This window comes from Fomitopsis serialis, assembly GCF_022376445.1.
Source record: "Fomitopsis serialis strain Sig1Antser10 chromosome Unknown B0H18scaffold_52, whole genome shotgun sequence".
NCBI classification, from domain to species: domain Eukaryota; kingdom Fungi; phylum Basidiomycota; class Agaricomycetes; order Polyporales; family Fomitopsidaceae; genus Fomitopsis; species Fomitopsis serialis.
Window position 1 is genome coordinate 197,993 of NW_025955012.1, and position 23,869 is coordinate 221,861.

Here is a 23,869-nt window from a genome sequence, read left to right on the forward strand (position 1 = left end):
CCTCCTGTTGCTCTCGAGCAGGTGGTCAGTCAATGTGCTCTGGTCGTCGACAACGAGCTCCCTGCGAACGTGCCGCTTGAAGGTCTAGACGTCATCGTCATCCCAGAGGTGGAGGACAAGGATGCGGAGAACGCCCCCGCCGAAGCTCAGATCATCCACCACGACATTGATCGCAAGATCAAGTGGCTCGAAAGCGGCCCCGCTCTGAAGGTTGATGTTCACTATGTGAGTCGATCCGAGGCAGGTCACAGCACTGCACTGACTGAGGCGGACAGGTCGACATGATGGTTGTTACTCTTGATGCCAACAAGCGACAGGAGCCTCCTGAAATCGGCACCATCAAGCGCGAGGTCACCGACGCAGACGCGGTCAACATCGGCAACGCATTCCTCCAAATGGGAGATGCTCCAACTTCCCCCAAGGCATCCGTACGTGCACTTCCTCCTTTCTATGTTCCAAGCACTTATCCCGGGCGCAGAAGCTCTCCGTTCGGTCCGCACATTCTATCGACGCGAAGTCCTCTGGCCACAGCCACGGCAGAACGGCGTCCGACCCCGAGGGTGATACCAGCGTAACGCAAGTTTCGTTCAAATCCGCGAAGTGTGGTCTCCTTCCTTTCCGACAGGAGGTGTGTATCTGTTGCGACGATAGCTTCCACTCACTTCATGTCATCTGTGTGTGTATAGCCTCGCCAGGGTGATCTGTGGGCAGCAGCTTTCGATAGCCTCGCCCGTCGTGTCTCGCTCGACGACATTGATGCAGAGAACCCCACCATCCGCGATCCTAATCGCGTACCCGAGGTACCTGTCTTTCACCAGGAAGTTTGTACACCTGAACACACTACGCGCTACGAAATGGTGAGTGTCTGCTATTCCTCCCCAGATGTCGGAGGCTGACGAGGGGTGTAGGCAAATCCGCCGGAACCCTCAACCGGCTGTGCGCGGTCCTCGGATGACAATAACGATTCATCCGGGACGTCTGTGCTAGCCTTCGGACGCCGCACCGACATTGCGGCTGAACATCCCGCCACACCGGATGTTCTCAATGCCTTGTCTCATGGAAAGCCATGCAAGGGGGTATGATGTACGCTGTCGTCGCTACATGAGATAGCTCACTTTCTTTGGCAGGTCCGCTTCGCTGGTGACCTCAAAGCGGAGGTCGGCGACCGTTGCCGTGTCAGCTACGATGTGAAGGCCGGCTATCTCAAGGTCAAGGTCGCCGACTCCATCACTACGCTGCCTCCGCTCTCCAGTGGTAGCCTGGACGATCCTACAGCTCCAACTCTGGATCATCTCGCTCATATTCCTGCCGATTATGTTCCCGGCGTCGGTGGCTCTTCTGAATCTATCGCACTGTCGACCGAGTCTGCTGTCCTTGCCACCGAGTCAAGCTCCGAAGGCGGTCTCACTATTCCGCCCACCGCCTCGGCGCTGATGTCTGCTCTGGACATCGGCAACGAGGAGTGCAAGCCGATCATCGTGTACGAAGACCACCTGGACGAGAATGCCGACCGCAACCAGATCATGAAGAACGTTGAGAAGAACTTCGCAGAGCGCGAGCGCCAGGAAGAGGGCCGGAAGCGGCAGGAGCAGCTGGACAGGCACTATGCGTCCTTCCGCGAGCGCCGTCGACACTGGCACGTTGATGCGCCGACTACGTACACGCCGCCGTTGACTCCCGACCTTGGCGGCAACAACGGGAACGCAAGCGACTCTGGCGACTCTGGCGACTCTGACTCTGGGTTTTCTTCTCCTGGGACGCCTGTTCTTGGTTCTTGGTCTGAGACTGCTTCTCCTCCACTGTCTGAGAACTTCGCTCCGCCTGTGGCTGCCGACACCTGGAAGTTCTTGCCTGGCAACAGCGGCTCGGCCTCTGACAACCTCTCCGGACTCGCGCTACAGGTCGAATACAGCGTAGGCGACGACGTGCCTCTTCCTCCTCGCCGGGTCCTGCAAGCGTCTCCTAGCGACGAGATGAAGCCGATCTTCGTCGTCGAAGAGCACCTGGACGAGAATGCCGAGCGGAACTTCTACGAGTACGGCATCTCTTACTCGCTGCAGGCCCTTGGCAACCTCCTCATGAAGGAATGCGAGAAGACCTCGAAGAGGCGGCAACTCGAGTTCGAGATGGCGAAGACGATCGCAGAGGGACAGAAGGCGAAGCGAGAGCGTGCGGAACTTATGCACGAGCCTGAGCAGGACTATCGTGGACTTGAAGATGAGCCTCTGGATACAGCCTCTTCCTACGAGACGATCAGCGACGGTCAAGTGTCCCTTGTCGAAGAATCTGAGCCAATGACTGTGCTGTCGGACGTCGTAACTCCCCCTCAAGAAGATGTCGCCTCCCAAGCAGTCTCCCCCTCGGAGCCTGCCAGAACCCCGGAAGACTCTCACCGATCCACACACTACTCCAAGACGTCGGAGCATCACATGTCCATGGCAGACCGGGCTACTCGGCCGGGGCGGTTCTCCAAGCTTCTCGTCTCCTTGTACCAGGGATTCGACTTCGACGTCGCTGCGGCCATTGCGGTTGGTCTCGAGATCAATGTGGAAGACTGCGACACTGGCAAGATCGTGGTGCTCTCTGACGACGACGAAGACGACAACTATCCTGTCAGCACTGTGCTCGCTGAGGAACCGTCTTTTGACGTGATCAAGAAGGTCGGCATCAAGGGGTCGTCCGTCTCACATCTCCTCGTGCCCGAAACATCTTGGACCGCTCCTCGTCTTTAGACTCTTGTCGCGCGTACTCCACGAGAGTCGCGACCGTGGTGCCCCTCTGAAGATCTGAAGACGTAGGCCCTGCGCGCCGTGTCTCTACAAGTGTCCCTTTCTATCATTCTACGTTCTCAAGTCTTCATGGAGTGTTTCATTTATCGGTATCTTACTCTATCTACACTACGTTTCAGAGCCGCCTTCCTCGTCCAACTCTCCATAATTTGTCTTCCTTACTTTGTTTCTATGATTCTTTCTCCATTCACACACGATGTTAGCCCATTTCCCCATCCATGAACGATCTTCCCCTTACCCCTTCTGTTTGCCTTTTGTTCTGTCGTATCTCCTGCAGCTTGTCACGCCCTATCCCCCTTGTTTCGGTTATTTGTGGTCTGGCTTTACAACGTATCCAATACTATTCATATGTTCCGGATGAGATTTTCGCAATTCAGGACGCGTTTCCGTTCACTACATACAACTGACCCAGGTGAACACGGCTCTCGATTCAAAGCGTCGGGGGTCTGAACTGCTGTCTGCATGGTCAACTGAGTAATGATCGTCGTGATAACAGTCCTTCCCAACTTCACAGCGGAACGTATGCATCCGCAATCACGACGAAGGTGGCACGAGATACTATGTGTCCATGATGTATTATGAGCGGCGTGTACAGCCAGCCTCGCACTAGATCCGTTAGAAATCATATACGTCCACACCGCAACTACGACTCTCCTCCTGTGCGATTCGCCATTGAGTGCAACGTGTCGTGATCAGGGCTTTCATCCACCAAAGCGCGGAACATCCCGTTCACGTCCTTTAGTAGCTCTCGAGGTTCCCCATATTCGACCTGCCAGTAACGCGTCAGATCTCACTCATGCATGTATACGGAATCATCGATTACTCACTATGCGACCAGCGTCGAGGACCATCTAACGAAGTGTCAGTATCTCAGGTGGAGCGATGCGACTAGTGCTCACAATCTTGTCGGCATCCATGATCGTCTGCAGCCTGTGAGCTACGGTGAGGACTGTCGCGCCTCTATCTAACTCCTTGCGCAACGACAATTGAATCGCGGCATCCGTCGCATAGTCTGACAGTCGATGAATACGGCGATGAAAGCCACCAGATGTGTGTGCACGTACCGATTGCTGATGTAGCTGAATATAGATAAGGTTAGTACCATGAAATCTTTCGAGGTAGCGAACTGACCTTCGTCGAGGATGAGTAGCTTGCTCTGACGTATGATGGCTCTGGCCAATGCTAAGATTTGACGCTGACCCACGGAGAGGTTGCTGCCTCCGCCGGCGATCTGTGTATCAAGAGTGATCTTCCCCTCCGTCAAGCTGCTTTGCAGAGAGAAAAGCCCGGCAGATTGAAGCGCGTCGTTCAGAAGGGCATCATCGTGTTGCTGAAACGGGTCGAGGTTCTGACGCAAAGTCCCACTGAGAAGCTCAGGCTTGACCATGCGCAAGTCAGCGATGTCTGAATGGATATCCGCGTTACATACCGATTGTGGAATGATGGTGATGCTTGATCGTAGAGCGTCGAGGTTGATGTCATCTGTGGCGAGACCGTCGTAGAACACTTCGCCCTCCGTATGTATGCAACGTAACAGTGCGAGTGCAAGGGAGCTCTGCAATCCATTATCAAAAGTCAATTCCTTCCGAATGATGCGACACGATTCACCTTTCCGCTACCCGTCCGACCAACTGACGTCCTGTCAGCTACCTATGCTAAAACTGGAAGGTGGACGTTGGACCATACCAATGCCAACTCGTTCCCCAGATTTCGCCTCGAAGGAAATCTCGTGCAAGACACGCGGTCCGTTCTTGGCGACCCGGTCAATCGTGCTGAAGTGGCGTTGAGGAATGGATTGACATACCTCTGAATAGCGGGCGGATAACTTGTCCACCTTTAGCTGGCCGCTTGCAGGCCAGTAGGCCGGGGGAACACCGACTGCTGTCGGCTTTGGTTCGTGTTCTATGTCAAGATACTGCTTGATCCTCTCCACACTGTAGTAACACTGAGCGATGAGTCTATCGATTTTTTTGCTGATATTTACCTGTTGCCTGCGACTTCCAGTCTGTTGAATACCCTGACGAACCAGAGGATCTGACTACTGAAGCCGACTGAGGGTGCTATTAGCGGAGCAACATATGTCAATTCCAGTCACATACTGACCTGCCATTACCAACGAAAAGCCAATATTAGAAGCAGTATTGGATCTTCCATAGACAAGATACGCTGCCAAAATAGCAGTGAAAAGAGCGGCGAGTACGTCCAATCGGATGCCAACCCAGCTACATAAGAAATGTGAGATACAGTAAGACTTGGGCAAGAGGGATGCCTTGGAGAAACTGGACATACCGATTTAGGTTCCAAAACGACCTGGCCGCACGTGTGTAGTGGTTGATGCGTACGTAGGACTCCCTCTTGAAGGCCTCTTGCGCACCGTATGCGCGAATCGAGACTGCGTTCGGTGACGGATCACATTGATAAGTATCGCGAGAGATAAACACCCTGGACGTACTGATTCCTGCAAATGCAGCTCCGAAATGGCCCAACACAGGCGACCTTGCATTACTCATTTCGCGTTTGACTGAGAGCTGAGCCTTCATGTACATTCTCCCAATCCAACCGCCCAGGAACGCGATGATTGCTCCAGGGACGGCGAAGATAGGCGATATGAGCATCACGGCGCCCAGCTTGAGCAACATCGCGGTGCCCATGTCTACGACCACACCTATCCATCTACCAACCTGATCATCCACTAGTCTAAATGAGTTTGGGCTGCACGATGACCTTTGTATCGGCTTACTAGCTTGTATATCTTGAGTGCAGCGTGCGATCACTCTTGCTGTTGGTGTCTTGTCTAACCATCTAGCAGAGCATCGTCAGTACGGATTCGCATCAGTGCTGACCGACTTAATTACCTCAGCGTAGCAGAGAATACAGATGATATCAAGCTCCGATGCATGATCTTCGACGCCCTGAGGGTGCCCAACACGTACACAGATAGTGCTGTCATGTAGAAGCCAATCGACGCTGCCATTATGACACAGTATCCGAGCAGATATCTTCGAGGAGTATAAGCAGCGCTGCCTACACAATGAGCACTGAACACGTACTGTGGAGCATGCACTTCGGAAGCATCATGTTCCTCGTATTGTCGAGCCCAAAATCCAAGGAACCAGGTCTGCAGATTGTTCAATATGTTGAACACGACTAGGCTACCCATGAAACTGAGCCAGAAGAGCGATTGATGTTCTCCTCCAAGCGAATGTACATATAGCTTCACTGGCGTTCATTAAGTATGCGAGTGAAGTCATAGATTATGCGTAACTCACTGGCTGACCAGCCAACGTGGCCCACTTCAACCTCTTCCTCGACTATCAGTTTGCCATCGACCTTTTGGGCAGTCTCATCCCCAATTTCTTCATCTAACGTATCCTTTTTCTTTGCAAGCTCTTCATCTTCTTTTGCAACTTCTGCGGCAAGTCTGTTGTCTCGTTCTAGTGCGCTCGAAATTGAGTCTTGGCCAGCAACGCGACCATCCAACCCGACTGCGACCACATAGTCGGCGATGGGGCCTGCCAATGTGATGTTGTGCGTCTGCCCATCAGTTGTATAGCTGTCTAAAGGCTTCATTGTGTGGCGACTTACAACTAGTATGACTGTCCGACCACGGACAAGTTCGCCCTTGAGACACTTTTCTACGATCCATCGGGACGTGTGCACGTCTAAAGCAGCAAGAATCTGGGCAGAGCCATCAACACTTTAGATCCGTTATTTCGCAGGTCAGTGAATGGCCCACATCATCCAATAGCAATATTTGCGCCTTCGAGTATATAGCTCGAGCGAGTGTGATGCGTGCCTATAACATAGATTAATATCTACGCATGCACAGAAAGGACTCAGGATTTAATCACCTGCTGCCCACCACTATTGCATGCACATCAGTCAGCTGTAGCAGTCGATGCGTTCGCGAGTAGTAGGACGCACCTCAAAGTGATCCCCTTCTCTCCTACCTCAGTGAGATCGCCAGCAACGAACAAGTCAAGGTCACGCTTCAGTGCACATTGCTCTAGTACTGTGGATGCACTTGTGAGAATGTACAACAGTCAATTTGCCGTGACCACATACCCATCTGGTATCGTCGTTCGTCGTAAGTTGCACCGAACAGAATGTTGTCCTGATCACACAAGCGTTCGACGTCAGTCACGATGGCGAGACCAACTCAGATATTGTAAACTTACCCTGATCGTTTCGTTCTGCACCCAAGATTCCTGAGCTGCATAGGCAACGCCACCGGAACGCGGGAGCATACTGAAGGAATCTGGCCCCATGGGTATATTGTGCATCTCTCCAAGAAGAGCCATCAACAAAGAGGTCTTCCCCGATCCTGTCGGCCCTACAACGAGGTTGATGCAGCCTCGCTTGAATAGAACGTCGCCATCGATACGCAGCATGAAGTTCCTCTGCCCTGATCTCAGCGCAGGTGTACCGGAGTCATCGTCGCGGGCCCATGTGAAGGTCGCATTCCTAAACCCGATAACGTCCTGGCCGTTTTCGTGCGGCTGTGCGGCTGGTGAATGGTCATTGCCAGAGGGATCCGCAAACTCGTCGATGAGTTCCGTCTGTGAGACGCAATCAGAGTTTCAGCGACAGTTCAAGATTCACAGGCTATGTGGCTGACGTTGTGTAAGAAGTCAGTCATGCGATCGAGCGCGACCTTGGCTACGAGCATTCGCTTTCAGTACTGGTGCAAGCAATACGAACGAGCGTGATACCTGATATGTATCCCGGGATCAGCCCCATGATCATGTGCATGAGTCCGGTGAACGTCTCGAATACTGCAGAATAGTTAGCGTATCTCCTAGCCAATTACAGCGTTGCAACTGTACCTGCAATAGAGGAAAACACGACAGATGCTAGAAAGCGTCTTGTCATGCGCAATGAAGAATTTGAGATGCAAAGGTTCATACCTGTCAACTCGCGCTTCATGCCAATTGTAAAGGTGGCATAGGTCACCACCATCGTCAGCAAAGGTATCAGGTCGCTGATGCATGAATGCGGATCAGCATAGTGTATAATGGCCGAGCGTAGACGTTACTTCAGGTTATCGTTGATGATGCTCAGCAGTTTCGACCTCCGTATCCACATGAGTTCCTCGTTACGTTTCTCGGAGAGTTGCTGTTCGATTCGTCTTTCCCAGGCGAAGAACTTGATCATGCGGACGACATTCATGGCTAGTCCGAGAGGTTTAGCATTGTTGATACCAGTCTGGCATTGATTATGTACCTTCAGTGATGCTCTGAACCCGGGCATCCGTCTGAACAAAGCAGTGTCAATATACTGACCAACGCAGGGGTATAGCGAAAACTTGCCTTCTTCATCTTTTCAACCTCCGCTCCATGTATCGCGCCCGACATCATGCCTGGTGCAGGAAGCAAGATGATGATTGTTGCTAGGCCAACAAGTGCACTATTTATTCATGTCAGCGGTTTTGTAATCTCCGGCGTGCATCTCTCGACGCACCTCCAGCCGAGGATCGAGTACAGGAACCAGATACAAAGACCGAGCTCCAGAGGAACCTTGACCACTGCCGCAGCAGATCAGCCATCATACAAGATGCCGCAGACGAGGAGGGGACCACATACGAAGGAAGAGCCAGTCAAATCCCCTGGTGAAGGACGCGAAGTCGGAAGTGACGAGGTTGTTGACTTTCCCAGTCAAATTCTTCGTCTTGCTGGGTTTCTCTGGGGTTGCGGAGGAGCCTTCTTCGGATCCAGGCGTGTTTGAAACCTCGGCCTTCATTCGCATGCGCAATGCGTGGTTGAAGATGAGCTGAGTGATGACGGCCTCAGATCGGACCAGCAACCTCGTCTGCGGAATAGAATGTACTGAGAACGCGTTTTGCGGTGGACGAGTGACCTTACTGACCGACAGGAAGGTGTACTCTTGCGCGCATAGGTTGTCAAAGGTGGGACCGCAGAAAAGTGTGAGTATCCAGAACCAAGGGCGCACAGACGCTCCCTGGCCGCCAGTTTCGATGTAGCTAGATCGACGTCAGACGACAGCTTTTCTTACGAGCACGAAGGCCTACTCAAGAAGGTATCTGATACTGAGCGGCGCTACGAATTTGAGAGCAGTCTGTAGGCAGTATTAGGTGACCGCAGATAGATAGATCCCAGGCTTTGTGACATACACTGGCTGCGAGAGGGAAGCACATCTTGATCCATTCAAGACCTGCTCATGGGTAAACATTGAGCGTACAAACGAGTTGAAAGATGGGATACGTACGCCACACTTTCCAGAGGCTCCATGCAAGATGTCTGCGCTTCTTAGACTGGAGGGGGTCGAGTTCCTGCAAAGACGCGATTCGTCAATCTTACTCATCTCTTTCGAGGAAGAACGAGGAAGAACGAGACGCACGTGAAGGCTCTCTTTCAAGAGGTTCTCCGCCTCATCGTAGTCTGCTAGCGGCGGCAGCTTGTCAAGCGAAAGATGTTCTACGCGCGAGGCGTCTCTGATGGTCTCGTCCACGAAGAAAAAGAAGACAAACGACAGCCACGACGTCGTCTGTTCCGCTGGAGGGTTCGGCCATGGATTCTGTTTTCATTTGGTCAGCTATAGCTTGACAGAGACATGGTGTATAACCTGCTCACCGCCGGGTCGAAGGGCAAGTAGGGGTGTGGGATGATGATAGGTACTATGACGGCGCTGAGGGTGAGCAGGGCGAAACGAGCCCACAACAAGGGCCCCTCTGAGGCATCCAGAGGATCTATGGTGTACGTGGCCAGCGGCCATATGTCCCGATAGACGTATACACCCCAGGTGACGAGGAGCACTGCGTTCAGGTGTCGTATAGCTACCACGCTTGAACGCGTATTGAGAACAGTCGCCGCGACGCTGAGCGTGCACGTGTACAACTGCAATGAGAGTAAGTAGATGTCGCCCAAGCTTCGAGGAAGTGATCGTACATAGGCTGCGGGAACAACAGCATACATCACCGACAAGATGTCGATATCGTACGCTCCTTTTGGGATGAATGCATCGGGTCTCGGGTGGACCGCAGTCGCCACGGACAGAATGGATAACACAAGGCATGACAAGGACCTGACGATGTTCAAGGCGAAGATGGTGGGTCCTCCGCGCTCTGCTAACCACTGCGAGAACTTGGAACGGCTCTGTAGAGGACTTGCAGGTGCTTCGACCTGTCGAACCATGAGTATCGATGCTTGTAGTGTAAAACTAATACGGACCTTATTCGCATGCTGCCATCTCGAACGCAGACCTAGTTGGATGAGTAGAATCACCAGCGATGCTGCTGCCACGACGACAGGGAAAACGAGCGTCGCATCGGCGAAGCTGACCCTAAGTGCACACCGTCAGTTGCAATTGCCATTTACCGGGTGAACAGTGGAGTCAACGTACTCGGGTGGCAGGTTGCTCGGGGCAACGACGACGGAAACATTTCCGCCGAATCCGGAGTCGAGGGACAGGGGCGCTTGATCCGCAACGCTCATCTCGTGTCGATCAGTGCAAGCAACCACTCGAGTGCGTCTTCCTGGTCCACTCAGTCCGCTGGCAGCTCTTCTGGTGGGCGAGCGGGTCACTCGCCGACTCTCGAGACAGGGCTTTTGTCCAGCGACAGCTCGGAACCGCTCGATCACGGCTCATATAGCAAGTTGCTGTGACTTGTTCTCGACCACGGCTCCGGCGATAACAGTGATTGATTGTACCGGCTGCTACTTCGTATTGACAGGGCGGCGCATAGTCGCCGGCTTTCAGTCATCGGTGAACACCAGGCCTATTAGAGGACGAGGATTTCACGGGGAGTGTGGTATGCGACTGCCAGAGGAGCAGGTTGCAGGGTAACTTGAGTACTTAGCATGAGTCGGCTTCGGTGTTGTCGCGGGAGACCCGCGCGCCAACGCGACGCGTCGGTGGCTGTTAGTGGCGTTCAACCGACGACCGCGCTCCAGTTTGACTAATACTTACATAGTACATACTGCAGACACAAGCCTCTGGTGAGTGAGCGGCTTGTGCTCTGTCCACGCCTGACTGCGTTGTATTTAATGTTCACATAGTAAGAAGTCCTAGAACAGGGACGTGCAAATTGTTACATCATTCACGTTGCTCTACCCAAGCATCATATACTACGCATTCATTCGTCGCTCGTACGTACAGATTTACATGTAGCAGCTTCTTCATTCCGACGTGGTATATCCTTACACGAGCGGCTTCTCAGTTGTCTGCACAGCAGGGTCGAGGGGAGGTGCAGCTGTGCCGACACCGGTGGACGCAGTGCCGACGTCCGTGGGCTTGCTGGTCTGACCCTGGCTCTCCTTAAGGCGCTTCGCCTCTGCGTGAATGTCGAGCACCTGCTTCGACGTCGAAGTGTAAAACTGGAAGACCGTCTGGCCCCATGGCGAAGAGACAGCACGGGTGTAGTACTGCAGCGATACGACCCGATCAGCGTTCTGAAGACATCAGTGTCGAGAGGAAGGACGCACGTCGGACGCCTGCTTGGAGTAGCCCTTCTGCTCGCCGAGCGCCTTGGCCTGCTGTGCCGCCTGCGCGACCTTCTCCTGGACGTGGGCCGAGATGGTCTTGTCCTGCCCGACGACCTTCTCGCCGAGGGTGTTGTCGAGCGACTTCATGTAGTTGAGGAAGCGCGACGAGATGCCGTGCTTGTTGTCGAGCTCAATCGCGCGCTGAAGGATATGGTCGTGCAGCTGGTAGCCCTTCGCGAGGTACTCCGCGGCGACTAGACGGAAATCAGTCTCGGTGCGTGGAGGATCGTGCAGGTTCACTCACTGGCTGCACGGGGCTTGTCACTCTGCTCGAATTGGCCCTCCGCGCCTGCAGACGTTGGCCTCTCGTCGACGTGCTCCTTCTCGCTTGTCACTGCGAGCGTTGCGCCGTCGAGGCTGCCGCCGTTGAGCATCAGCGCGGTCTTCGCCGCAGACGACTTCTCAAAGTGGACGATAGCGGTCTGCTTTGTTACATCGTGTTCGATAGACGAGATCTTCCCGCAGAACCTAGGAGCAGATGTAAGCGAGGAGTATCGGATCCGAGCGATCGGCTGGACACCCACGAAAAGAACTCATGGAGGTGCTCCTGAGTGGTGGATGGAGAGAGATTGGACACCTGCGACTCGTCGTCAGAGTAGCTCTCACCACGGGGTAGTCAAAGCAGGCATACCTGTACGGGGTAGGTGGACATGATGGTCGTTAGATAGAGAAAGGATTGTGCAGGCCATGGCGACTGGGCATGTCTTTTGAATCGACCAAGATCGCCGCCTTGGGCGAGCCTCGCGCCACCGGCTGTGACGTCGTGCGTAGTGCATCCACGTGATTCCACCCAGGTTGTGTCCAGGCGCCCATAGAGCGTCGGGCCACCCAACGCGTATGGTCCTCTTGCACTGTTGCAGAGTCTTGCACAAGTCCTATGAGGCCTGCAGTCAAGCTTTCATCGACATCTCTCGGGGATGTCCAACTCTACACTCTGTGAGCTTCATTCAATACAAGGCTATGACCGACCCGGGTTACGCCGCAAATAGTCGCCACTTGCTCTTTCGCTGCTGCTGCTCTTACACGTTCCTCGCCTGCACCATGCATGAGTTGCTTTAGCTCAAAAGGAGGCCATTCGGCTCAAGCACTCACTCCCAATATCTCCCCTGCGCCCGCGATGGCAATCCGAGCGAGGCGAGACACGAGTCGAGCACAGGTAAGTCCAAGTGGCAGGTTAGGCACGTTGCGTCTCTCTGAACTCGAACGGAAGCACCAGGCTAGAGCTCTCGATGATTTTTTGTCACCCGCCGACCTCTCCCATGGCGCCGCGCAATCTCTCCGATTCAACGCAGAAAAGCCCGTGTTCTCTGGTGCTCGCGCTTTGGCTCGACGCGCTTCCTCTCTGCGACCTGAGACAACACAAATGGGGACGAGATTCGCTGCTGCTATGTACATCGTCAGCGCGATCTTCCCATTCATTAGGGAACACCTTCTCCCTCAAGTGCACAGTGCATGTATTATCCCATGTAAGACCATAAAGCCCTAACTGGTGTCGAACTAAATGTAGCATCTAGACTGCATCGTCGCGCCTGTGCACGGCCAGCCTCGGCGCCGCAGCGACCACTTTTGGGGCAACACCCGCCAGTAAAGACGAGCTTTCCTTCGGCCCTCGGGACGAGTGCTGACCCCGCGGGCTTCAACCTCCAGGTCCATTAGTGTCGATTGAGCAGGCTGGCGTGAGTGGATGTGCGTAGCACTTTCGCCACTCACGATCCCTTCGTACCCCGGTAATGTTATCGCGCGCTATGCATTCGCACTCGTCGCATTGCCCACCCTGCTGCTCCCACAGATGATCCCGCTAGATGGTTTGGATGCGATGACCCAGTCCCAGCCAGTCCGTTTTCGACTTGGTCTCGCCGCAATTTCATGTTGACCCTAAACACATCGCTGCTCTTTCCGCGTGAATGCGACGTGTCCGCCAGATCCTCGCGTGGCGGTTCCTCGGTGACTCCGACTCACGTCAACCTATGTACCTCTGCGAGTTGAACAGATCAAATTCAAAAGGCAAAGCACCTGAGACTGCTGCGCTGGAGGTGTGCCTGGCGCGCTTGTCACTTGCTGGGGACGTCGACTGTAAGCACTCTTCCGCTTATGTGCTCGCCGCTTTTGCGTCTCTCGTCTCAGCAGGCCTCACCACCGCTGCCAAAGTCTGCAAGCACTTACAATAACACTATGAATCACCATATGATATAATCTTAGCAGTGTTGCAGCCTCTATAGAAAGCATGTGTACAGTATCAACCCACACGAATGTCGCGTCGTAAGCAGCCCACCCCGTCGCAAGGTCCCGGTCACGGCGGCCAACAATCAGCGCCACGCGCGTATCGTGAGTTACCTTCGGCCTTCATCTGACTCAGCCCGCACTCACGCACTCAGAATCTCAGATCAGTCTCAGATGTCGGCCCTCAAGAAGCTAGTGTCGCACGCACGGCACGGTACATATATAGACTACTTACTAGCTGTCGGCCTGCACACTTCAGCTCGCTGCCTCGCAGGTACACATAACCATGGCAGAGCAGCCCTTCACGATCGCTGTCCCCGACTCTGAGCTCGAGTTCCTCCACAAGAAGCTCGACCTTGTGCGCCTCCCTGACGAATTGGACAACGCAGCATGGGACTATGGCGCACCCCTCGCAGACATCAAGAGGCTCGTCGCGCGCTGGAAGGAAGGCTATGACTGGAGGGCGGCGGAGGCAGGCATCAACGAAATCCCACAGTTCAAGAGGGACATCAACGTCGACGGGTTTGGGACGCTGAACATCCACTACATTCACCAGAAGAGTGCGGTGAAGAACGCGGTCCCGCTGCTGTTCCTCCACGGATGTGCGTATGCAAACACATCATGTCTTGCACCGCTCATGACCACGGACACGCGTAGGGCCTGGACACTTCCTCGAGGTGAGGAAGATGCTGCCACTTCTGACGGCCGCCTCCGCGGACCACCCGAGCTTTCACGTCGTTGCACCCAATCTGCCTAATTTCGGGTTCTCGGAGGGAGTGAAGAAACCGGGGTTCCGCGGCGACCAGTACGCGGAGGTGGGGAACAAGCTTATGCTCGCGCTGGGATACGAGGAGTATGGTGCGTGTCATGCTTCTTGCCGGTGTCACTGTCCTGACATACATGTACCAGTCGTGCAGGGTGGAGACTGGGGCTCATTCGTACGTTTAGTGCACGGCATGCCTGAGCTGCAGTGCTAAGGAATTTTAGATCGCCAGCAAGCTCGCCGCAGCGTACGGCCACAAAAGCGTCAAGGCCTGGCACACTAACTTCCCGAGGTACGTCCCCTTCGTCAGTACGTGTGCACTCGCTGATGATGCCTGTCCTTAGAGCGCGCAGCCCTCCGTCGCTCACCCAATTCCCACGACTCTGGCTACAGCACGCGCTCACGTCCTATACGGAGAGGGACCGCGCGGGGCTCGCCCGCATGGCGTGGTTCATGACCAAGGGCCGCGGCTACTTCCTCGAGCAGGCGACGCAGCCGCAGACGCTCGGGTATTCCCTTGCGGACTCGCCCGTGGGCCTACTTGCATGGGTGTACGAGAAGCTCGTGAGCTGGTCAGACGACTATCCCTGGGACGACGACGAGGGTGAGTCGGTCAGCCCTTCTGCTACGGGGATGAAGGGGCTGAAGCGTCGATGTAGTGTTGACGTGGATATCGTTGTACTGGTTCTCGAGGCCGGGACCCGCCGCGTCCGTGAGGATATACTACGAAGTGACGAACGCGAACGAGTACACGAACGTGCCGTGGAGCTCGATCCCGTGCGGGCTGTCGTTCTTCGCGAAAGAGCTCAGCGCGCCGCCGAGGACGTGCGTACTCACCTTCCACCGTCCGTTGTGATGATCTGACTTAATCACAGGTGGGCGCGGACGCTGGGGAATGTTGTGATCGAGTCGGAGCACGCCGCGGGCGGGCATTTCGCTGCGCACGAGAGGCCGGAGGACCTCGCGGCGGACGTGCGCGCGATGTTTGGGAAGGGCGGGCCTGCGTTTGGAGTCGTGCCAGGAAGGATTGGTTACGACTGAACGTCGTGAATGGGACCTCAACGGCGGGCAAACCAACATGCCTCGATCCCTTCTCCCTGCAATTGGAACCTGTTCCACAGATGTGTTCTCCGTCGGCTATTGGCCACTCTCGTGTCTTTTATCGTACCCCACATGGCATATTAGCGTGCCGCAGAATCTATTCTTTGTTCGTCGGTCTCCCAGCTGACCAGTGCCAGGTGTATCCTTCGTGAATTTATCCGAAGAGGGGTGTTACATATGCTCCAGAGCCCAGAAGACGCGCTACGTCACGCGTCGAGGTCGCGTGTCGCGACGATGTATCTCGTCCTAAACCCGCGAAATTGCATGATGAATCTGATGGGAGTCCTTCCGGATATTGACAGTCTGACTAGGTCATAGCGTCCGCGACTGTTCGCCCGGTCTTGGCTAATTCCCTGACTAATGGTCTCAGAGGTACGGACGCGGCTGTATAAAGGCTAAGACCGACCCCGTTCAAGCCCACCAGTCGCTCTCCTAAAGACCATGGCCGCCTCACTGGCGGAGCCACAACCCTTCACCGTATCCGTTCCGGACGCTGATCTTGCGCTCTTGCGCCAGAAATTGGATCTGACACGCTTTCCGGACGAGCTGGACGACGCCGCGTGGACCTACGGTGTGCCGCTTGCGAATGTGAAGAGACTCGTTGCGAGGTGGAAACACGGGTATGACTGGCGCGCTGCGGAGGCTAGCATCAACGAGATCCCCCAGTTCACGCGTGATGTCGAAGTGGAGGGCTTTGGCACATTGAACGTGCACTACGTCCATCAGAAGAGCGAAGTGAAGAATGCGATTCCCCTACTGTTCTCGCACGGATGTATGTGACGCATTGCGAGACACTGACTGCAAGGACATTCTAAAATTGTTGTTCGTCAGGGCCCGGTCACTTCCTCGAGGTCCAGAAGCTGCTCCCGCTGTTGACCTCCGCGTCACCAGATCACCCCGGCTTTCACGTCGTTGCCCCTAGTCTGCCGAACTTTGGCTTCTCTGAGGGTGTGAAGAAACAGGGATTCGCGATTGTTCAGTATGCTGAGGTACGTATCAAAGGGCCCGGGAAATGCAAACGTTTGCATTGACATATCCGCCATATTCCAGACGTGTCACAAGCTCATGCTTGCTCTGGGCTACTCTGAATACGGTGCGCAGCCGTTTGCCTGTATGTCTCAAGTTCGATGCTGACAGCCAGGCACTCGAATAAGTGGTGCAGGGAGGAGACTGGGGCTCACAAGTCGGCATCCTTCGTCCAACTATTGTCAATTGAGCTGACTATACGTGATAAGGTCATCAGAACCATGGCAGCCAATTATGGCGTTAAAGCCGTGAAGGCATGGCATACAAACGATACTTCGTCCGTGCCTTCCTGCCTTGACTCGTTGCATCCTTGTACTTACCACTTTCGCTTTCTAGTTCGATCGGCCCACCATCGTTCTCGCGCTTCCCTCGGCTCTGGCTTCAGCATCTGCTCACACCCTATACCGAGGCCGAACGTGCACGCATCAAGCGCAATGAGTTGTTCATGCAGAAAGGACGGGGCTACAGCACCGAACAGGGTACGCAGCCGCAGACCCTCGGGTACTCCCTCGCGGACTCGCCTGCAGGTTTGCTCGCGTGGATGTACGAGAAGCTCGTGCTCTGGTCGGATGACTATCCTTGGGAGGACGACGAGGGTGCGTTAACCCGCTCATACACAGCTATGCGAAGCTAAATACCGATGGTCAGTCCTGACGTGGATCTCGATTTACTGGTTCTCTCGAGCGGGCCCTGCCGCCTCTGCAAGGATATACTATGAACAAGCGAAAGTGGTGGAGAATCCAAACCATAGCGCCCCGTGGTGTGCTGTTCCAGGAGGAATATCCTTCTTCCCCAAGGAGCTCCTTCGTCCACCTAAGACGTATGTGTTCCGCCCCCATCACCATCGTGTCATGAAGGACTGACGGCGGCACTGGGCACAGCTGGGCGCGTACAATGGGCAACATCGTGTTGGAGGTTGAACATGGGAGCGGAGGACATTTTGCTGCGTATGAGAAGCCCCATGAACTTGCGGCAGATCTACGCGCGCTGTTTGGCAAAGGCGGCCCTGCGTTCGGCGTGGTGCCCGGTAAGGTTGGCTACGACTGAGCCTTGCGTGCCTATGGTTCGCAAAGCACCTGGCATCTGTTGCATCCACTCAGCTATATACGGTGTTCGTCAATACACATTTGTGTTAGTTCCCTTCCTCCCGCCTCCCAATCATCGCAACACATCGACAGGATGGCAATGTCGAATCCGCCTTGTCCGGGACACGGATCGCCCTTGCGCGGCGTGTGACCCATCCTATCCTTTCTAATGTAAGCCCAGCGATGCGTCCCCTCCATCTTGAACCCAAGCTTTGTCGCGACCCGAATAGAGGCTACGTTGTCCGAATGCGCACCCCACTGGACACGTCGCAAGCCAAGGCCCGGAGGGGACGCAGTCGGGAGCTCTAGGCAGTACTTGAGGAGGATCGCCGTTGCGTTCGATGCGATCTTCTTGCGCTGGAACTCGGGGAAAATGACCGCGTACCCGATCTCGGTGGTGAGTTGGGCCCTCGACGTGCGGATGAGGCCGATGAGGCCGGCGAAGCTGCCCCCGCCGAGTTCGGGATGCGAGTCGTCGGGCGTGGCCTTGTCCAGTATCGCAAACAGGACGCATTCGGGGTTCGAGCGGTACGCTCGCTCGAAGAACGCGAGGTTCTGTTCGAGAGTGGTGAACAAGATGGGGTAGTAGCGGAACAGGTCAGGGAAGGTGGGCCCGACGGCGTCCCATAAAAGGGCACCGTGCGCTCGGGGGACGAACGGAGTTAGGCGCACGCGATCATTCTGGAGGAGTTGGAGGTCGAGGGGGAAGACATAGTTGATGTCGTACGGATCTGCGCCGTACAGCTCTGACTCTGTGGGAGCAGGCGGAGGCTGGGGCGGTTGATAGAGGTTTGTGAAGGACATGCCAACTGCAAGAATATCCAGAGCATCCGGTCCTTCCGGCGTCCCGCTTTTATGGACATCACAGTCTATCACAGTCAGTATGCCCGCCGCATCGGTGCTTCACTCAGCCCGAGGGCCGCGACTCACCTACTTACTGGGGATACCTATGGTCCGACTAGTACTCCTGGCGCAGATGGCCGAGGTGACTGCATCACCCGCTGCTGGTGTCAGAGGAGTCGATCTATGAAACCGGCCAGCTTGTCCCGAGGCACCAGCCATATCTGCGGAGAGGTCATGGTCGCGAAATCATCAACACTCGCGCGCGCGCGCTCTCGACGCGCTATGTGACTGTAGCATGACGAAAATGTTACAATGAACGTGTTCACTCATTACTATGTAGCGACACAGCACATATCTACTCAATGGATAGATTGTCAATTCTGCGGTTCGGACAGATCTACTAGCCCTACTGCCTCACGTCGGTCTTTGCGCGTCACCCGAGCGTTTTGCAAGATTGAATGAGCGGAACTAATCCCGGTGTATCCTTCTGGAAAACTCTGCTCAGCTGTGGGATGCCATCATCGGTCCTCGATGTCACATGGTACCAGTTGCAGAGCAAGGATCTCCAGTCTTGCAGGTCTTGCACCTGTCCATGGAGGCTTTGTTGATAACCGTGGCGGTGTAGACCGATGAATTCCATACACCGAGCGTGCGTCGCGATGTTCTCGGCGTGCGAACGGAGCTCGGCCCGCCTGTTGGTACATTTATGGGGAAGATCAACGATGACGGTGCGGACCTGTGTTTGGGCAAGGCAAGACGCAAGACGCAGCTAGAGAACAGCGCATGTCATCATCGCAACGCATGGGGTGAAGGAACCTGCAGGCCGCAGGACTCACCAGTGTGGCATCTACCCATCTGGCAACACCGCCCAACTCGGTCGGTAGCTCCAAATCGTGTGTCGCCAAGTGGAGAAATCGCAGACGAGGCAGTCGCACAGGCAGATAGTCCAGTATGCGGTCATTGAGGTGGCAGGTCAACGCAACGGGCGAGCTATGCCCGAGCATCTCGAGATAGTCGGCGACGTTGTGCGGGGACAGAAATTGCTTATCCAGGCTGATATTGAGTTCGACGCAGCGTACGTGGCACCGCAACGGGAGTGGACTCCTCGTCTGAACGAGATCCATCTCTGACCATTCGGCACAGGTGCCCGCAGTGTCGAGCAACATCCCACCCATGCGCAGTGTACGAAGGTTGGGGAACGCACGGCATATGAACTGCCAATGTTCACGCCTGATTTTCTCGTCCTGCAAGACGAGTTTGCGAACCCGGGGCCATACGGCATGGGATTCTGTGTCCACCGCTAGAATATCGAGTGCGTCATAGAGCTCCAAGAAAGTCAGGCTCTGAACGAAGTTATGCAGGAATCGTGTCGGGCCTTGCGATGGCAGCCTGAAGACATTGACTGAGCATTGGACTGATCGCGGTTGGCTTTTCATACGCGAAAGTAACGCCACCCCTCTTGTAGACACGAAGTCGAAGCGAATGGTCTCGAGCGACTCCACGTCAGCGAGTGCATCCGCGAGTGTGGGACAACTGTCGAGGAAGCTATCGTCCGCATAATCCAAGACTATCCTACGCAAACCGGTCGCGTGTCGAATGACTTCTGCAAGGTGGTCGAAGATAGGCACGGCGGCTGGTCGATGGGGCCGGGGAAGGAGGGTCAGCGCTCTGAGACATCGAGCGCGGACCTTGGGATCGCCGAGCATATATTCGCAGAACTGCAAAATGTTCTGGCACTCGCGGGGTCTTCCCAACGGAGGGTGATTTCGAATAAGTGCCGCCGCATCGCGGGCATATGTAGTGCGCGACAGGTGGTCATGAGCGGCAGGGCATCTCGCGATTCGACGTAGGACAGGATAGTTTCGATGACATCGAAATTGAGGGATTGCAGAGACATCTAAAACTGGGATGAGGAACAAGGATGGCCATTGTCCCAGACATTGTGCGTACCGTAGTTGCGCTACAATCTCCAGATTGGCTTATACCGGCGAAGGCGGTATAGGATCACTGTACCTTCTGAGAAACTTGGGCTTTCCAAGTGCCTTTGTTTCGCACAGTGTTGAGATTATTGGCAAGCCACCAGCGAGACTACTATGAGTGTGTAAGGCTGAACAAAGGTCAAAACAAGATCGACTCAGGCAGCGCCTCGTGGGTGTGCCGCATTTCATGGCACGTGGAAAGGACGCGTCGCGTCAGGTCGCGTCAGAGCGCCTCGGTTCGAGCGCGCTGAGCTTCAACTTGAAGTTGACTCGGATCGAGGTACCATTCCGATATTTGCCAGCAGCATTCAATTCAAGTTTGTTCCTTTACTCCCATTGTTTTCGTCTGAAGGATCACACACTCGAGAAGACACTAAGTAGTTCGACTCTCAAGATCTGTAACCGTGACGTCATTCAATAATCCTCGTCCGCATCCTCGGTAGTGGTACCTCGCGGAAGTTATTCTGATCTATCCTGAGGCCTGATCATACGCAATATACACCAGTAAGTAGCCAGGACCAAAGCAGTGGACCTCACGTCCTCCCTGGACAATGCTGACAACTAGTCAATATCATTTTTCAGGGCGGCTGGCCCGCCGCCTCGCCATTCAGCGCGTCTTCATGACATGACTGGGGAGTGCGACTGTGAGACTCACAGGACGTTCGCGTTCGTTCTGACTCGGAGACCCTCAGGTCAATGCCCAAGATGGAGTGCCGCTCTCAATATGACCGCTCAGTTGTGAACAGAATGACATGATCCAATGGCCTTGCGAACGTTGGACTTAGCTGTCATCAGCCGCGCTCCATGTTCGCCGCCCTCAGTCAAGACTGAGATCTTTCCGCGGCTTAGGCACTATAAATGTCAGCTGTATCCTCCGGTACCCACAACTTCAATCGCTAGACGATCCTCTCCCCTTCACTTCACGCTCATAGCCACTTCTATTGCTTTGCGAACCATGTCTTCTGCTGGCACGCAGACTTTCTTCGCCGATGCCGTTCTATTCGATATGGTGGTGTCTGCTTTCCCTCGCTAGATGCCACGAGGACTCACCTGGCGTCTGCACAGGACGGTACGCTTACAGATTCCATCGCAGCGGTCGAAGCTGCATGGAGCAAGGTCGCGAAGGACATTGGGCAGGACCCAGCCTCTGTAATCGCCGCTACCCACGGCAAGCGTGCCATCGACAACCTTTCTCAGTTCAAGCCTTCCATCGAGGTTCACGAGATGGACGACGAGGTTCAGGCGTTCGAGGAATCGATCTTGTTCTTCGCCGACGCTTATGTGAAGCACGGCCCCGGCTCACGCCGCAACTCTCGTATCGCAACGCCCGTCGACTCCAGCGTGACTACACCAACCCTCTCGCGCGGCGGCTCCGAGGCGTCCTCCATCATGTCCTCCAGGTCGTCTTCGTCCGCCGGGGAAGCGATCGCCTCTCGCCCAGCCTTTCTTCAGCGGGTCAGTACGATTCTGGAGGTTGGTCAAGCCCTGCGTGAATCGGCCATCGAGGGGGGCATGTTCGACACCGAAGAAGGCAAGGAGAGTATGATCCACGCTCTGGAGGCCTGGCAGCAGGAGGCCGCCGCTGTCGACCGCTCGGTGCGCATCCTTCCCGGAGTGAAGGAATGATTGCCTCTATCCCCGACGGCCGGTACGCAGTCGCGACGTCTGGTGCTAAGACTTACGGTGCGTTCTATTCTGTATGGCGGGCCCACTGATGTCTGACGAAACCCTTTCAGCCTACGGATGCATGACTCGCGTCGGGATTACCCCGCCTCCCGTCACCATCACCGCTGACGACAAGCGCTTGAAGGCTGGCAAGCCTGCGCCTGACCCTTTCCTGCTCGCCGCCGAATGCCTCGGCTTCGACGCCAAGAACTGCGTCGTCTTCGAGGACTCGCCTTCCGGTATCAAGGCGGGTGTTGCGTCTGGCGCCACCGTCGTCGCCGTCTGCACGTCGCATGAGCGCGAGAAGATCGAGAGCTGCGGCGCACATTACCTTGTCGAGAACATGGACCAGGTCAGGTGCGAGCCCGTGGACGTCGATGGGCAGTTGAAGCTCAGGTTCATTGTCCTCGAGTAACGCCGCCGCCGTGCTGTGGAGTCGTGGCTAGTAGTACTGTATGCACTAGAGTATCTACATCCGAATGAATTATGCCATGAAGAATGAGTCTATAGATTGACTGACTTACGATAAGCTCCGATAGCCTCAGATCTCTGAAGTGAAGTAAATCTTGAGACAGTATGCAACATCTCCCAAGCCTGCCGCCCTGCAGTGCCAGCGTAGTAACGTCAGCCAAACGAACTACTTATTCGTTGTTGCGTCAACAAGTCCTATCAAGGCGCTTTTCGAACTCACGATACTCAGAAGATACGTTCACGCGCGAAAGATTATTAGACTGAGTTCTTTGCTGGAGAAGACGTTCAGATGAGTGAATGACTAGGGGCAACACCTTTCCGAAAAGCGTCCTCGGTCACGTGATCAAGACGCGGCGAGAAAGTGGACACGACTGTCTCATCGTGCTGTCGCTTCCGATATGGTTTGTATTAAATCACAAATATATTCAGCTGGACTGGTGTGTATCTTACGAGTGTCTGTGAAATTCCGCAGAGGAGTGAAATGAATACAGCATGTCATGGTAGTCATTATGTTGGAGGAACTCTATACAATGTCTCGGTGAAAGCTGTGTATGAGAAATCTAACCACAAGGTCAACTTCATCACACATTCAGACCCACGGTACAAGAAATGATATGGTCCGAAATAATCTTCCAGGCCCGTGGATCATCGGTGATGAGCCCAGAAGGGCAGAATCCACCTTTTGTATGCTGGGAGCCAATCCTGGGCCCAGTAAAATTTCTGGGCTGTCGGAGACAGTGATACAAACATGTTGATGGTAGTTTGGTACGTGTAGCAGCAAGGGAACACGAACGATAGACACAAGACTGGCGGTGAACTCGTCGAGGCGCGCTAGTGGCGCGCGCGACTTGCTTACGTAACACGTGTCGCACCGCGACAAAGAGGTGCACTTCTAGCGTTCCACCGCGTTCCAGCTCCTGCATCAAATGTGCGAACATGGTCATTGAGCCTCGTCTGACAAAGTCTTCTGGATGGATTTTTTTGCAGTGTTCTTATTGTCGGGCAATAAAAATTGCCGCCGCCGCAGAACATTTTCGGAAATTCTATCCAGAACACTTTCTCAAGCCCGAATTTACATGAATTATCATCACTTCTCCGGAATATTCTGAAGTGAATGAACCGGAGAAAAGTGCACCTCTTTCCGCGCCCACTTTGTGAGGCGCGGCAGGCGGGTGGCGCGCGGACGCGTCGGAGTTTGAATTGGTAGTGCGTTGCCCCTACTCAGAGTGAACGATCGCCGCTGCGGGAGGAAGAGATCGGTTCGTCCGGGCCGGTCCGACGGCGGCCATGCTTGTTCAAACGTTCGGCGCCAGCGCTACAGCTTCCACTGGCACAATACGCTCACGACCATCCGTTAAGTTGAATGGACCTTGTCTGTCTCTGTACTCCCTAGTGCTGTGACACTTCCCAGTCATATACCCGACCT

General features: G+C 54.8%; 7 protein-coding genes across 7 annotated transcripts; 4 read left to right on the forward strand and 3 right to left on the reverse strand.

The window, feature by feature from the left end:
* Positions 1-3,116: 3,116 nt before the first annotated feature.
* B0H18DRAFT_1017331 (multidrug resistance-associated ABC transporter) lies at positions 3,117-10,425 on the reverse strand. Its single transcript, XM_048029312.1, has 41 exons — positions 10,149-10,425; positions 9,977-10,088; positions 9,695-9,928; positions 9,380-9,643; positions 9,147-9,323; positions 9,015-9,078; positions 8,920-8,960; positions 8,818-8,864; positions 8,655-8,769; positions 8,372-8,597; positions 8,250-8,313; positions 8,099-8,195; positions 8,013-8,043; positions 7,825-7,960; positions 7,697-7,770; positions 7,616-7,642; positions 7,502-7,564; positions 7,408-7,448; positions 6,968-7,348; positions 6,855-6,903; positions 6,714-6,801; positions 6,641-6,653; positions 6,526-6,585; positions 6,375-6,467; positions 6,059-6,323; positions 5,840-6,008; positions 5,645-5,788; positions 5,530-5,591; positions 5,242-5,481; positions 5,079-5,181; positions 4,893-5,011; positions 4,774-4,840; positions 4,594-4,723; positions 4,476-4,539; positions 4,398-4,420; positions 4,219-4,344; positions 3,921-4,167; positions 3,854-3,868; positions 3,689-3,801; positions 3,617-3,640; positions 3,117-3,558 (listed from the first exon to the last, which is right to left on the reverse strand). The coding sequence occupies exons 1-41, from the start codon at positions 10,238-10,240 to the stop codon at positions 3,433-3,435; spliced, it is 4,626 nt and encodes a 1,541-aa protein (XP_047891525.1). The 5' UTR covers positions 10,241-10,425; the 3' UTR covers positions 3,117-3,432.
* A 292-nt stretch (positions 10,426-10,717) lies between these two features.
* Positions 10,718-12,025, reverse strand: B0H18DRAFT_1017337 (uncharacterized protein). The gene is made up of 6 exons (XM_048029313.1): positions 11,922-12,025; positions 11,815-11,867; positions 11,535-11,758; positions 11,231-11,484; positions 10,894-11,170; positions 10,718-10,741 (listed from the first exon to the last, which is right to left on the reverse strand). The coding sequence occupies exons 1-5, from the start codon at positions 11,940-11,942 to the stop codon at positions 10,946-10,948; spliced, it is 777 nt and encodes a 258-aa protein (XP_047891526.1). The 5' UTR covers positions 11,943-12,025; the 3' UTR covers positions 10,718-10,741; positions 10,894-10,945.
* Positions 12,026-12,106: 81 nt separating this feature from the next.
* On the forward strand, positions 12,107-13,089 carry B0H18DRAFT_508206 (uncharacterized protein). Its single transcript, XM_048038364.1, has 5 exons — positions 12,107-12,226; positions 12,280-12,446; positions 12,501-12,756; positions 12,805-12,870; positions 12,938-13,089. The coding sequence occupies exons 1-5, from the start codon at positions 12,208-12,210 to the stop codon at positions 12,982-12,984; spliced, it is 555 nt and encodes a 184-aa protein (XP_047891527.1). The 5' UTR covers positions 12,107-12,207; the 3' UTR covers positions 12,985-13,089.
* Positions 13,090-13,796: 707 nt separating this feature from the next.
* B0H18DRAFT_879194 (alpha/beta-hydrolase) lies at positions 13,797-15,314 on the forward strand (the record flags this gene model as incomplete). Its single annotated transcript, XM_048040677.1, has 7 exons — positions 13,797-14,112; positions 14,168-14,368; positions 14,420-14,448; positions 14,498-14,565; positions 14,618-14,877; positions 14,933-15,098; positions 15,149-15,314. The coding sequence occupies 7 exons, from the start codon at positions 13,797-13,799 to the stop codon at positions 15,312-15,314; spliced, it is 1,206 nt and encodes a 401-aa protein (XP_047891528.1).
* A 501-nt stretch (positions 15,315-15,815) lies between these two features.
* Positions 15,816-17,447, forward strand: B0H18DRAFT_1120837 (alpha/beta-hydrolase; the record flags this gene model as incomplete). The annotated part of the gene is made up of 8 exons (XM_048034216.1): positions 15,816-16,146; positions 16,206-16,363; positions 16,425-16,467; positions 16,529-16,557; positions 16,610-16,677; positions 16,737-16,996; positions 17,049-17,220; positions 17,282-17,447. 8 exons carry the CDS (start codon positions 15,816-15,818, stop codon positions 17,445-17,447), a joined length of 1,227 nt encoding a protein of 408 aa, XP_047891529.1.
* A 53-nt stretch (positions 17,448-17,500) lies between these two features.
* Positions 17,501-20,034, reverse strand: B0H18DRAFT_1120838 (acyl-CoA N-acyltransferase; the record flags this gene model as incomplete). Its single annotated transcript, XM_048034217.1, has 3 exons — positions 17,501-18,294; positions 18,971-19,097; positions 19,165-20,034. The coding sequence occupies 3 exons, from the start codon at positions 20,032-20,034 to the stop codon at positions 17,501-17,503; spliced, it is 1,791 nt and encodes a 596-aa protein (XP_047891530.1).
* A 909-nt stretch (positions 20,035-20,943) lies between these two features.
* On the forward strand, positions 20,944-22,441 carry B0H18DRAFT_1017364 (HAD-like domain-containing protein). Its single transcript, XM_048029314.1, has 4 exons — positions 20,944-21,316; positions 21,373-21,847; positions 21,928-21,990; positions 22,044-22,441. Exons 1-4 carry the CDS (start codon positions 21,068-21,070, stop codon positions 22,385-22,387), a joined length of 1,131 nt encoding a protein of 376 aa, XP_047891531.1. The 5' UTR covers positions 20,944-21,067; the 3' UTR covers positions 22,388-22,441.
* Positions 22,442-23,869: the final 1,428 nt, after the last annotated feature.

Excerpts from the sequence above, each read along its gene's own strand:
- B0H18DRAFT_1017364 (XM_048029314.1), top strand. The coding sequence starts at position 21,068 with ATGGCCTTGCGAACGTTGGACTTAGCTGTCATCAGCCGCGCTCCATGT. Across the intron at positions 21,317-21,372 it reads ATGCCGTTCTATTCGATATG|GACGGTACGCTTACAGATTC; the intron begins GTGGTGTCTGCT and ends GCGTCTGCACAG. Across the intron at positions 21,848-21,927 it reads CACCGAAGAAGGCAAGGAGA|GAATGATTGCCTCTATCCCC; the intron begins GTATGATCCACG and ends CCCGGAGTGAAG.
- B0H18DRAFT_508206 (XM_048038364.1), top strand. Across the intron at positions 12,757-12,804 it reads CAGTGCATGTATTATCCCAT|ACTGCATCGTCGCGCCTGTG; the intron begins GTAAGACCATAA and ends TGTAGCATCTAG. Across the intron at positions 12,871-12,937 it reads CCACTTTTGGGGCAACACCC|GTCCATTAGTGTCGATTGAG; the intron begins GCCAGTAAAGAC and ends TTCAACCTCCAG.
- B0H18DRAFT_1017337 (XM_048029313.1), bottom strand. The coding sequence starts at position 11,942 with ATGTCCACCTACCCCGTACAG. Across the intron at positions 11,868-11,921 it reads TGTCCACCTACCCCGTACAG|GTGTCCAATCTCTCTCCATC; the intron begins GTATGCCTGCTT and ends GACGAGTCGCAG. Across the intron at positions 11,171-11,230 it reads ACTCCAAGCAGGCGTCCGAC|TACTACACCCGTGCTGTCTC; the intron begins GTGCGTCCTTCC and ends GTATCGCTGCAG.
- B0H18DRAFT_1017331 (XM_048029312.1), bottom strand. The coding sequence starts at position 10,240 with ATGAGCGTTGCGGATCAAGCGCCCCTGTCCCTCGACTCCGGATTCGGC. Across the intron at positions 8,314-8,371 it reads ATTTGACTGGCTCTTCCTTC|TGGTCAAGGTTCCTCTGGAG; the intron begins GTATGTGGTCCC and ends CTGCTGCGGCAG. Across the intron at positions 4,540-4,593 it reads TATCCGCCCGCTATTCAGAG|AACGGACCGCGTGTCTTGCA; the intron begins GTATGTCAATCC and ends CGGGTCGCCAAG.